General features: G+C 42.0%; 1 protein-coding gene across 1 annotated transcript in view; it reads right to left on the reverse strand.

The window, feature by feature from the left end:
• Window positions 1–11,435, reverse strand: part of SKIL (SKI like proto-oncogene) — a 28,719-nt gene extending 17,284 nt beyond the window's left edge. The window contains exons 1-2 of the mRNA XM_074963582.1: window positions 9,915–11,435; window positions 3,483–3,580 (exon numbers count right to left, since the gene is read on the reverse strand). Of these exons, the coding sequence (XP_074819683.1) occupies window positions 3,483–3,580; window positions 9,915–11,021 (1,205 nt within the window). The 5' untranslated portion in view covers window positions 11,022–11,435. The remainder of the gene's footprint in view (window positions 1–3,482; window positions 3,581–9,914) is intronic.
• Between the last annotated feature and the right edge of the window lie 2,348 nt (window positions 11,436–13,783).

The following is a 13,783-nucleotide window of genomic DNA, read 5'->3' on the forward strand; positions in this document are numbered from 1 at the left end:
TGGTGAGGCTTTTTACCAAACCTTGTCCAGAAAGTGGGGTGCAAGGTTTTGGGAAGTATTTTGGGGGGAAAGACGTGTCCAAACAGCTCTTCCCCAGTAACCAGTATTTGTTTGGTGGTGGTAGCGGCCAATCCAAGGACAAAGGGTGGAATATTTTGTACCTTGGGGAAGTTTTGACCTAAGCTGGTAAAGATAAGCTTAGGAGGTTTTTCATGCAGGTCCCCACATCTGTACCCTAGAGTTCAGAGTGGGGGAGGAACCTTGACAATAGCCTTCGGCAATGATATCTAGCACCCATTTGTAGGCTGTTATAGCATCCCACGCCCAGTGGCAAGGGGTTCCCAAAGGTAGCAATAAGCTCTGGATTGGCTCCAGTGTCATTCTCGACACTCCTATCAAACCTGCTGTCTCTACGACTGCCAGATGTGTGACTAAAGAGGTTGACAATGGGCATCTCTTGGCATGTACTCAGGCTGTCAAGCTTGAGAATAGGACACCTATTGAGAATAGGACCGTCCTCTACTTCTGGGGCTGGTATTTACGTTTTTCAGGAGGGAGTCAGTGTTTAAGTCCCTAATGACCGCAGATAAAGGGAGCACTTTCTCTGTTCTGTGGCTAAAGAGCTCCAACCCTTCAAAGGGCATGTCCCCTATGGTAGTTTATTCCTCTTTTGGTACACCAGATGCTAGAAGCCATGAGGACTGCCTGATCATAATGGCCATGGCCATCGATCTCCCACCCCATGCTGATATCAGCTGTGTCCAAGGCCACTTGCAATGACATTCTAGCAACCATTTGACCCTTTACTGATTTTTTTAGTTCCTCCCTATTCTCCTGGGGGATCTTAGGAAGGGAACGACCCTTTCCCAGGTGAGGAAGTTATTTTGCAAACAGGGCCTGGTAGTTCGCAACCTGGAACTGCGGTGAGGCGGCAAAAGAGTATACTTTGAACCCGAAGCATTCCAGTTTCTTAGGGTCTTTACCTTTAGGAGTATCCTCTGTACTCCGTGTTTGGGTGGGCATAGAAAGATTCAAAGCCCTTCAGGGGTACCTTGTATCTCTTTTCCATTCATTTAGATGTGGGACGAAAAATAGACAGTGTTTGCCAAAGTCCCTTTGCCAGCTCAGCTATATCCTCTTTGAAAGGTAAGCGATCCTGGATGGAGTTGTAGAGCTCAGTATATGAAAAAGTTTGTGGGACTTCCCCTGGATGACTGTGGTTTCAATGTCTAGGATCTCCGTGATCTGGGACAAAGGTCCCAGAAAGCCTCAAAATTGACTGCTGGTGCTACTGCTTTATCTGACGACAGGAAGCGAGTGAGATTGTTGCTGTCCCTCAGTTGTCACCTGCTCCTGGATGCAGACCTCTGGTTCTGGAGTGAATTGCCTGGCTAATGATACTACTTGGAAGTAAGATGTCCTTTGCACCAATGTATGAGAGAAGCATCTGCTCCGGAACATATCTGACACTGGTCCCCAGTATGGCCAGAATGGCCACGGTGACATGCTATAAAGTTGCTGGCCAGGTTGAGGATGGTTGTCCCAGTGCCATTCATGGCTTGCCAGAGGTGGGACCCAGAATTAGTGGCCTCCAGAACTCTCCCTAGGGTCACTCTCCAATAGTAGGGGAGAGAGATCTCTATTCAACATCAGCAAGAATGATTTGGCAATGGAGTATACTTCCTCAAACAGTGGGGCTGTAGAGTGGCATGATTCAAGTGCTAGGAGAGCCTGCGTTGGTCGCTGTTTGGAGCAGTGGATGTCTCCAGTTCCTCTATTTAGGTATAGCTCAAACCCTTGACAGGTTTGGCTACCAGTGCTGAGGTCAATAGTGAGGCCAGCACCAGGACTTCTTTACCACTTGCTACATCAGCTGACTGGCTTTTCTTGTCCAATTTGGGAACCATCAGGAATTTGGAAGCTTTACCTTTGGAGAAGTAGGGTTTTGAGTCCTTTTTGTGAGGGGGTCCGATGTGGTGCTTGGCACAGTGTTTGCACTCCAACCCGCTTTCCACCTCAGAGTTTCCCTTTGGTGTTAGTGGCACACATGCTGGCCTTGTCAGAGTTAGTGCCAAGGTAATTGGTGCCAAGTCACCATCATTGAAGTTATCAGTACCAATGTTGTTGGCTCCTTCTTCAATGTATCCTTCTCTTCGAAACCCCAGAGTATGGTGTCTGCTTGAAGAGTGTTAGCAAATTATTTCTTTGGCTCAGGTCAAGCTGTTAGCATCTCTTCTGGGTCATAAGTGACCTGCATGGACTGCTCTAGCAGATGTAACCTGAGCTGAGTATTACTGGACTTGTGAATCCTTGAGGGGAAAGACCAGCACATAGAGCACCTGTCTGGGATGTGGCTCTCTTCCAAGGGGGAAAGGCATAGACTGAGTCCATCCATAAGTGGGATGAGGCCATCACAGGACAAGCAGGGTTTGAACCCTGATAGCTTAGTCTACCATGAAAAGAGGCAGCAGCTGCAAAGCTCCTCACCTAGCCATAACACGGTGTGTCTGGCAGGGGGGAAGAGCACTGATGTTGGAGTTCTTTTCTTTTCTTTTGGAAATGTCCAATATGAAAAGGTAAAGAAGATGAAGCTCTTCACCCATTTTTGTGAAAAACAGAGGTTTTGAAGCTCTCAAGAGTACCGGTTTGAACACTTGTTAAAATCCGTTTCGCTACCACAGGCAGTAAGAGGAAACCAAGGAAGGTTCATGGCCACTCCATCCTTTATGTCCCTCACTCAGAACACAAGGAGGCACAGGGTGCATGAGTGGCCCCCATAAACATGACTATTCAAAGGAATCTTATCTCACACACGAGGCACATGTGCACCTACAGTGCACACATTAACACATACTCAAAGAAAAAACACTGTTTTTCTGGCTGCTATAGGAACGAAGTGAGTGCTATACTGAAGAAATGTGCTTGGTTTGTGAAATCAGGGAACCGACTAAACAACTGCAGTAGTCAGCATTTACAGACATGTCATCAGAAGGGTGAGGTTTCACCTTGCTTCAATGTAGAATACAAACTATGGAAAGATTTAGTCCTAGTTACACATGAAAATTATATTTCAATTATGGCATTAATGAGGTGTGTGGCTTTCTACACACACATTAAGTTACAGAGAGGTTAGAATTTAGCATCCATCACAAAGCCATTTTTACTTTGAAAAGTGACTCAGTGTGATTGCACTTTCCAATTTTTTCCAGTTCAACAATGCTCAAACATCTCTATTAAGCAAAACAAAGTTACTATTAAGTGATGTATCATTTGCTTATTAGCACGAAGCATGACAACTTCACTACCTTACACAAAAAAATCCAGTAGACTTAACTTATCCTTGTGTAATATGCTGCAATTTTCCCATAAAATTTCAGGTAACAAGTAAAGTTATAATTACATTTTAAAACCTAAAATAATCTTTGAATCATTAAAAACTATTAGACTTAACATACACATTTCTGTAGAAGATGTTCAGTTACCTGGGATGGATGAAAGAATGTGACTGAGTAACAGGGTCTGCTTCATGCTTTATAACTGGATACCATTGCTGCAATTCTAGGCTTTGCTGAGGATCTGCCTGAAAAAAAAAAATAAATAAAACCAATTTAGGATTGTTTTCACTCATCTTTCAACTTCTAAGAAGTCAGCTTTGCTAAAGAGTTAGTAAAATGTTATTCAATTATTAGTGGCATTTATACAATAAACTCATTTTATTTCAAGCTGGGCAGCATAAGGCAGATGGGGGAACAGAGAGAGGAGAAAGGAAATATAGGCCAATGAAGAGCAGCAGTGCGGGGCAAGGAAAGCTGCATGACCTCTAATTTGTCCCATCCAACTATGGGTAAAGATGAAACTGCATTAAATATAAACATAGAACATTCACTAATGCTTGTTTAAAATTGGCTCAGAGACACAACACAAATGGATTATTTTTCACATATGGCATTTCAGTAACTGATAACTCTTAGACTGAAATATGGCATGCAAAAAGACAGAATGGGTGTCTACACTGAAAATATATACCTTAAAGCTACAGATATTAACTTCTTTATTAAAAAGATGCTGCTTATTTATTTTAGAAATGTACTGTATTACACATAATTCAACTTTAACAATATCTATATTAGCTATATATAGAAAGCAAGAGGGAAAAAGTAGTAATGTGCACTTTATCCCCGAGCCAAGTCTACATACTGAACTGCATGGAAAAACTCTTAAAAATCCATACAAAGATTTCACTGGCTTTTCAAATTTCTGCCAGAAGCATACTATAATTATATGTAGTAAAGGGAAGTAGAACCCAGGATTGCTAATGAGGGCAAGGACAGGGCCTATGCTGCAATGAAATGTTCATCTCACTTTACACAGTTGTCACATACTTTATTGCAAAATGAAGTCTACAAAGAAAAAGCAAGAGCAAATTACTCCAATCACACACTAGGGGATTTTACTAGTCATAGATTTCTGTTTATAGAGGAGGGAAAGATTCACCACAATAACATGACTAAACAATGTTATCTTGAAATACTGACATACTTTAGATATTACCAAGGAGTGACATTGTAAAAGCCTTCCTCATTTCATATTTGAAAAGAAATTTTTGTTCATTTTGTTTCAAGAATATGGAGCCTGGGAAACATTCCTTATCAATTTCTGGCAATATTCAATGCTCCACTGTGCAAAAAGCACTAATATTACTAGAGAAGAGTCTGATACACACATGAACAACACATATTTTAACACCTACGAAAATTTTTTTAAAAAGTGTGCACACATATCATCTACCAATATATAACAACTTTACAGTAGGAATCCCCAAAATAAGTTCTCATAACTACATCCTTAGCTGTTGAGAGAATACCTGATTAGATAAGTGTACCTTGCACTTCGCCACGTAGAGTCAAACTTGAACTCTAGCAGACCACGACAGAGAGCAAGCTCCGTAGCCAACAACCCTCCAATCAGAAGCTCCAGTCCACCAAGTTCAATCTTAGGAACTAAAATCAAGAATGCCCCCTTCTGATCTCAGGACAGGACACTGGGGAGATGTAGGCCCCAAAGGACCTAGGTCCCAGAATGGTAAAAACTTTCAAAACAATAAATACTGCCTTAAATGTAAAGGATTTGAAATACAGAGAACACATAACTTCCACACAAATGGCCCAAGAAGCTGGATTCCAGTCTATTAGTCAGGTCATTCTGATAATTTAAATACTTTATATTCATTTTTCTACTTATGTAGTAGCTATTGTACAGTATGATTTTTACTTTTACCATTTCTGGATTACATTATCTCCACCTTTTATATCAGATGTTTTAACTTATAGATGACCTTTTATACAATTATGTTATACATTACTATGCTATCAGACCAGGTTTTTTTAATGTACATGTTCTCCTTCGGTGTCTATTTCACAACTGAATTATTCGAAATACAATGAAAATGTTACTTGGTAAAGCCTCTGGCAGATACAATTAAAATATTTTCCTTTTCTCTCACTCACTGTCCAGGTCCAGCCATTCTAAACCAAACTATTAATAACATTTTCAGCCCCTGAGGGAAGTGTCCATTTAAATATAGACTATATATGCACATATAAGCACATCCAACCAAATCACAGATTTTAAGTAGTTAATGAATATTTAAATATACTGTACATAAAAAGACATTATCAAAGCTGGTAAGCCTAAAATTTGACCTCATTTTACTCATGTTTGTAAAAGCTATATAAAAATGATTTTATATAAAACAAATGCTTCCAGGCTCTTTTCTAAAAAACCCCAAACAAATAAAGTCGTTGCCAAAAACTTAATAAAAGTATGCATATAAAATGAAGAAATGTATTTATATTTGTATTATGGTAGCATCTAGGGCCTCAACCAGGGATCTGAAGACCACTGTAGTAGGTACTGTACAAACAAGTAACTCAGACCCTTTCTGTCCCAAAAAAGCTCACAAGGTAAGACAAGACATAACATGTGAATGAAAGACAAATGGTGATGTAATGGTATGGGAAGACAAGGTATCCGTTAAATGAGCATAGTAGGTAGTGGTTTCAGCTCATAACCTGCTTAGCCATTATCAGCTGGCAGCGGTTTGTATGGGGTTTTTTTGGTTGGTTGGTTTTTGTTGGTTTGTTTTTAAGTACTACTGCAGAGGTAGGATTTAAGGAGAGATTCAGAAGAAAAACTGTTGACTCTGCAGATTGTGACTGGGAGTTTTCCCCATACCTAATGAGCAGTGTGGCGGCACTTGTGGGAAAAGCAGATTAGCAGGCAATCAAAACAGAGATCATGGACAGAGCAAAGGTGAAGGTCAACAACATAAGATCTTGGTAAGGTGGGGTTAAATAGTCATTACCTTTAAAATCCTTCATCAGAAGCATAGTCAATGGAGGGATGCAAAAAGGTAGGGGTCAGGTGGTCAGAGCAATGAGCTACTGAAATGATCCTACCAGCATTCTGAATGAACTAAAGGGAGACCAAAGTGGGGATGGGTGAGAAGACAACTGCAGCAGTCAAGGCCAGAGGAGGAGGAGATTACAGTGATCAAGGCAAGAGTTTAAGCAGCCTGGATAGACAGGGGTTAGATCTTTGAACTAATACATAAGAAGCGGCAAGATTTAGACACTGCCTATATATGTGGGTCCAGAAATAGGGCTGTGATGACACTTAGGCTACTTGGGCCTTCATGAAAGGAAAGGAAGGCAATGGCTTGGGGGAGATGCCAGCTTGGTTTTGGCTATGATGAGTTTAAGTTACATATGAACAGAAGAACAAGCATACTGGGTCAGACCAATGGTCCATCTAGCCCAGTGTTCTATCTCTGACAGTGATCAGTGCCAGATGCTTCTGGTAGTTGGAGGTTTAAGGACACCCGGAGCATGGGGTTGCATTTCTGACCATCCTGGTTAATAGCCACTGATGGACCTATCCTCCATTAACTTATCTAATTCTTTTTTGAACTGTTATACTTTTAGACTTCACAACATCCCATGTCAATGAGTTCCACAGGTTGACTGTACACTGTGTGAAAAAATATTTCCTTGTTTTAAATTGTATTAATTTCATTGGACGACCACTAATTCTTGTGTTATGTGAAAGGGTAAATAACACTTCTCTAATCACTTTCTCCATACCATTCATAATTTTATAGACCTCTATCATATCTCCCCTTAGTTGTCTCTTTTCTATGATGAACAGTCCCAGTCTTTTTACTATCGCCTCAAACTGAAACTGTTCCACACCCTAATAATTTTCATTGCTTGTCTCTGAAACTTTTTCACTTCTAATATATCTTTTTTGAGATGGGGGACCAGAACCACATGCAACATATAAGGTGAAGGTGTACCATGGATTTATGTAGTAGCATTATAATATTTTCTGTCTTAGTATCTATCCCTTTCCTAACATTGTTAGCTTTTTTGACTGCCACTGCACATTTAGCAGATCTTCTCAGGGACCTATCAACAATGACTGCAAGATTTCTTTGATGAGTGGTAACAGCTAATTTAGAGCTCAACATTTTGTATGTATAGCTAGGATTATTTTTTCCAAAGTGTATTACTTTGCATTTATCAACATTGAATTTCATCTGCCATTTTGTCACCCAGTTTAGTGAGATCTCTTTGTAACTCTTCACAGTCAGCTTTTGACTTAACGATCTTGAATAATTTTGTATTACCTGCAAATTTTGCCACCTCATTGTTCATCCCCTTTTCCAGATTATTTATGCTGAACAGCACTGGTCCCAATATATATTGTGGAGGGTCCTTTTATTTACCCCTTCCATTGCTATAGCAAGTATCTATGCTACAGCAGCATACCTGCTGTACTGCAGCTGTGCTACTGTAGCACTTGTAGTGTACACGTGCCCTTGAAGGGATCATTAGAGAGTTTAGTGAGAGCACTTTCAATGGAATGGAGAGTGGAAATTGGATTGTGGAGAGTCAAGAACTGAGCTGAATGAAAGTCAATACATCAGCTGTAGACAGTCAATTCAGTTAGCTTGGAGGTGAAGGGGAAAAGGGAAATAATATTGGTGAAACAGGTCGGATCGAGGGTGTTTTATTTTTTAAGATAGGTGAGATCAAAGCATACTTGTATTGTGAGGGGAATGAAACTGGAGAGTGAAAAGTTCAGAAGTGAGGCAACTCGGGGCCTGGAAGTGGCAGTGCTCAAGGAGCTTGATTTTATTACTTTCAATTCTTTATTCAGTAATTTTTAAAATTGAGTTTGTGTTATTGTTTTCCTGTTCTGAGGGTGCACCATGCTTCATTCTCTTTTGTTTCCCTTTAGCAGCAAGAAATAGGAGTTCTGCGAAGAAAAGACAACACAAACTGAATACTGCCTCTGCTGCCCTCAGATCTGCTCTGAGCTGGTGGGTTTCATGGACTGGACACAGCAGAAGCCACCTGAAGATCGCTCTTGTTACTTTTGGGCCTGCATATAACCAGCTTGAGAAGTGACAGAGCCAGTGCTTTAGGCTGTCAAAACCGTCACCGAGAGGTAGAAGGCATAGAGGGATTGCACAGAAAGCATATTTGTACTTTTGCAGGTGTTATACCAGTGTGTGGCACTGCAATGACAGAGTGATGCAGTGGTTAATCATTCTAGGAGCAAGCACACCACCAACCGTACTATGAACATCTGTGCATGCTTAGTAATAATTGTATGTGCGGAAGGAGGATTTGTTACAGGCATGTTATAATGTTAAAATGTCAAAATTCTCTATTGGCTTATTAATAACTGTCACATTACTGTTGTAAAGTGGGCAGCCCCTGAGTCCCTACACTGATGGTTTCTCAGAACTTGTTTCCAAGGGGTGCCAACTACCTGTAACGTTCATGACCAGCTGCTGCTCCCTTGAATTGGATGGCAAAACTTGCACCCACTTTAATGGGTGTGTGATTAGTCCTGTAGCTTGCAAATGGACAAGTAAATGCTTCAAAGAACACAATATATCCCAACAGGAAGAGGGAAGCATTTCAAAACCTCAAAGTTTAAACTCTCTCTACAGCAAAATTAATAGTTGCACACAAACATCAATGAACCCAGTGCCTCAAACAATCTCCTGTCTTCACCCATTACTTACCCTCACTTCTCCTCCAGATCTTTTATAACCCACTTCTTCAAGCACTAATAATTCCTTCACTAGGACTGTTTAATGTTTTGGCTAATATTTGTATTATTCAGATTATGAGCTCTTTGTGGCACAGACTAGCTTTATGTTTGTGAAGCAATGTATAGACTTATAGCAATACTATTTGCATATTTTTATTACAAGTCCCCTCCATAGTATCTCAAGGTGCTGGCATAAAGAATTGTTAGATTGCTTAAAAAACCATTTATGGCATATCTATATTATATATAACCTGTTTAATGAAGAAAAAAAATTACCAAAGTCTTCTGTTTTCAAATAGTATCTTATCAATGCACCATTACATTAATTGAAAAATCATGGCATGCTAGTGGGTGCTTGGCAAGCTAACAAACTCGCTTTAACTGACACAAACAGAATTAAAGCTGACGCTCCATTCTGAGGCTCCCTCCTGCTTTGCTTAGCCATGGCAACACACACTACATAGAACATCACACAAAATCGGTAACTGAAATGAGAAAAGTAGTGCAGTGTTTCCATGATGGCTCTAAAGTTCCTAGCTTTTGCCAGTTTAAAGAAAAAGAAACCTACCTTTTAGATTAAAAGTTTTTTGGCAAGTTTCCTACCACCATAAAAACCCCAACACAAAAGGAATATTCATTACTGCTTTGTATTATCTATGCTGAAGATCTATAGTGGCCTTAACTTATACTTGGTTTGATACCTACTCATATTGATAAAAATGAACATACTTCTAAAAATAAATATTTCATCTTTGATCCAGAAGTTTTTCAAGAGTAGTTGAACTTACTTTGGAGTGAATTCTTTTCTGATTTTTCATGCTAAACTTCTCCTTCATTTCCTCCAAAAGATGTTTCAGTTCTCTCTCCTCTGAAGTGCCTAAATATTTTTGGTTAACATGAAGATAACAATGCCATTTGGCTGATTCAAAGCCCCAGTGGCAGGTCCTCTTGTCAGGAGATCTATGCGAATGCATCACAAATGTCTGGGGTGAAAACATTCCGTAGCACTCCAAACACTGGATACACGGAGCATCCGGCTGAAGATAAAATTGAGGTGCAAACAAACCCTGGCACTTGCCCAAGCATTCATGCTCTACTTCAAAGGCACTGCCAGTCTCTTTCAATTGGACCAATGTGTTTTTTGCAGGAAGCAGAGTGCCATTTTGAGGAAAAGTGCGAGGACGTAGTAAAGCATTGCATAGTCTTTGAGCATCAGTCAGTGTTATCAACCCACAGGATGGGGCATTAAATGGAAGGATCCCCAAAACCTTCAGGATATGAAGCTGGTCGGAAGTGCACCTCGAGCAGTATATATACAGTTCATCGCACACTGTATTAATTTGCTGTAGTGAAAAGTCTCGGAGCACTGAATTCAACACTTGAGGCAAACAGAGTCTTTTTTCCCCTCCAACTTTAAAACAAGAAATAGATTCTCCCTCCAATATACTCTGAGTGAGCTCTGTGGAACTGTCTGAAGGAATGAGCAGTGGACTAGGAAGTATCTGTGGTGATGGAAGAGGCACGAAGACAGTGGGTGACATGCTTTCCTGGGAATAACGAGCTGAAAAAGCTGCTGGTCCACCCAGTGAACTCTGGCTGCTTAAATGGAACTGTGCCAATGTGTGTTTCAAACCAGGATTTAAATTCAAAGACTCAGATAGTGTAGTACTGTTTGGTTTGGCATTTTCTCCATCAGACTCCATGGGAGTGTCTTCATATTCATCCACGTTTTCCTTCTTTATTGTTGGCATCTTATTTACTACAGCTTGTACTTTGCTATTTACATGCTTTTCTGTCATTACTTTTTTTACTGGTGGACTGCCATCTTCTTGGACTTCACTCTCTTTTTGGTCAGAACCTGGACTTACAGAGAAATCTGTTTGTGGACTTTCCATCACTGAACTGCAGAATTTTAAATAAATAAATTTGAAATGTGCATCTTCCTAGTTGTGTTTGTTTTGTTTTTCTTAAAGACACACCAATTTCCAACTATTTTAATTATATCATGCCCAGCAAATGTTGTGCCACCTCCTTATAGAGGTTAAAAGATTAAATCCTTGCAAGAGCTACAAACGTAACCCGTTTTGCATGTAACAGCATAAAATTAAAGGGTGGAAGGGTTAACAAGAGGTTTTTTGGGGGGTTTAAAAATATTTGTTGAGTTCTCTTTTATTAAATGGACAGCACAATGTACATACAAAAGAGTATAATTTCATACCCCTACACCACTATATATAGATCATTCTAATAAATTAATCTAGTAGAAAAATTGGGGTTTGGTGATCAAAACCAGACTTTTTTTGCAAGTTTTTCTTTTAAAAAACATACTGACTTTTCATATATGTTTGCATTTAAGTATTAAAATACAAAAATGCTCACTTGTTCTCACTGAGCAGTGCTGGTCTTAATGCAAATCTTCCAAAAGATAATTTCAGTTGCGTGTACACTTTACGCAGCACATCCCTTTCAACTCACAGGATCCAACACAGAGCTTAGTCACTTTATTTATTGTGCAGCCAAGTTTAAATCACACCTCTAGTGTTGGAGAAATGTATTATGGTAATTCAGTGATAAATCCACGAATTAAAGGCTGATCCAGGTTTGCTGGTGGAAACTAAACATCCCTATAAGGTCGGCATCAGTAAAAATTATCCTAGCATGTGTCAGTTTTCCTACCCTAAATTACTGACAATGAAAATAAGATCCAGGCCATCTGCAAGATTCATTGTTTGGGCTAATAATACAAATCTCTGTCAATCCTTTTATATAACCTGTAAAAAGAGGAAAAGATCAGTAATCATCATTCAAATTTATTTGAAGAATACAATCTTTATCTAAAACGGTCTCTCAATCTTGAAATGGATTCAATATACCAAGGTAGGGATATGTTCCCTAAATAACTCTAATTTGCAGAGAACTTTGATTTAAAATCATAAACCCTATTATGGCAGCTGCAATGTAACTCATTCAGAGTGCTGCAAACATGTGGCAAGGAGACACAGAGGGGAATCACCTATTCCCTCACCTTATTCAATGCTCTGTAAATCCCAGGGACAGAATCCAAAAAAAAAAAAAAAAAAGGGATTACCACATCTCTCTTCCATGCACTGCAAAGTAGGAGAAGATTAACACAGGGAAAGGGGACAACTAGCCCCTCTTTCTTTGAATATGTATATGAAATGAAAGTATTTTCTCCTAACCTCAGCCTTCACACTTTTTACATTCAGTGCCATCCAAACAAATCCAACATAACTAAACTGAAACAGCCTAGACCCTTTCCCACACCAGACGCCATGCAACACTCACCACTACTGCTTCCTCTGAGCCAAACTGTACTTATGTGTTTTTCCACAGCTCACATGCGCTGTATTCTCCCTTAGATTAACATCCCCTCCCCCATACTTTCCTCTGACATACTGACCCTTCCTGGAATAACCCCAACATTCACCACCATCCCGTCTCTCTCACACTCCACCCAGACTCGCCTCCCCCTCCCGCCCATGACTCACCTCCACCTCAGTCTATATCACTCACTCAACCATTACCCACGCTCTCCTCTGACTGGACTCCATCAAACACAGGACTTACCCTTTTCTCCTCCTTTCCACAGACACCCCAAATACTGAAGTGATCCCGCATTCGAACCTACCACTGACTCTCCCAACCCCCTGCCATTTCTCGTGTAGCCCCCCGAAGTCCCACCTCTCAACGGCACACCTCACACACAACTTCTCCCCGGCCCAATCCACACACACACACACAAACCCACCTCACACAAACCCCACCACGCAACTCTTCACCACCCCACCCCCAGGACACACACACACACACACACACACCCCTCCCAACTAGAAACAATTCCCTTCATTCAGTGACTCCCCACATTATGACCCCCGCTCCTCATGGGGTCCCCCCTTCCCCGAACGCACACCCAACCACGAAATAACAGCCCTCCCTCCCCCACTAAGCCCCATCCCCCACAGACACTCCCCCAGTTTAGGGATAATGCTCCCACCCCCACCGACGCCTATGGACTAAACCCCCACCCTCCACAGACACTCCTCCACCGCAGGCATAATCAGCCCCTCTCCACACAATCCCCTGGGTTCGCCCCCTTCCCCCAGACACTCCGACCCCTCTCACGAATAGCCTCCCCTCCCCTGGGTTTGCCCCCTTCTCCCCAGACGCTCCGACCCCCTCTCACGAATAGCCTCCCCTCCCCCCCCTCCGCCGCGCACACTCCTCCTACCCCCGGCTGCGCCCCCCAGCCTCCTCCCGCCACCCCCGGGGCGCTCTGCCCTCCGCGTCTGTGGCAGGTCCCCTCACCCCGCCGCCCGGCTACTCACCCTGCATCGTGGGGTCTCCGACACCCCAACAGTGGAGCAGAAGCCGCGCACGCACCGCCCACTCGTGACCTCACTGCGGAGACGGCGGCGCGCGGGCACCAACCCGGCGGGCGCGCGCCCTCGCCTCCAGCCCCGCCTACTGTCTGGGGTAGCGCCGCGGTTGCGGCGAGTGGCTCCCCCTCCCTCGCGAAAAGCTGGTGGAATGAAGTGGGGCCCCTCCTCCCTCGTCTCCACACGGAGAGCTCCCGTCCCAGTGCGCAGCGCTTTCCCCCCACGCGCCCATAAGGCCTTCTCGCTCCCTTCCGTGACCC

The sequence above is a fragment of the Natator depressus genome, chromosome 9 (assembly GCF_965152275.1).
Source record: "Natator depressus isolate rNatDep1 chromosome 9, rNatDep2.hap1, whole genome shotgun sequence".
Lineage (NCBI taxonomy): Eukaryota > Metazoa > Chordata > Testudines > Cheloniidae > Natator > Natator depressus.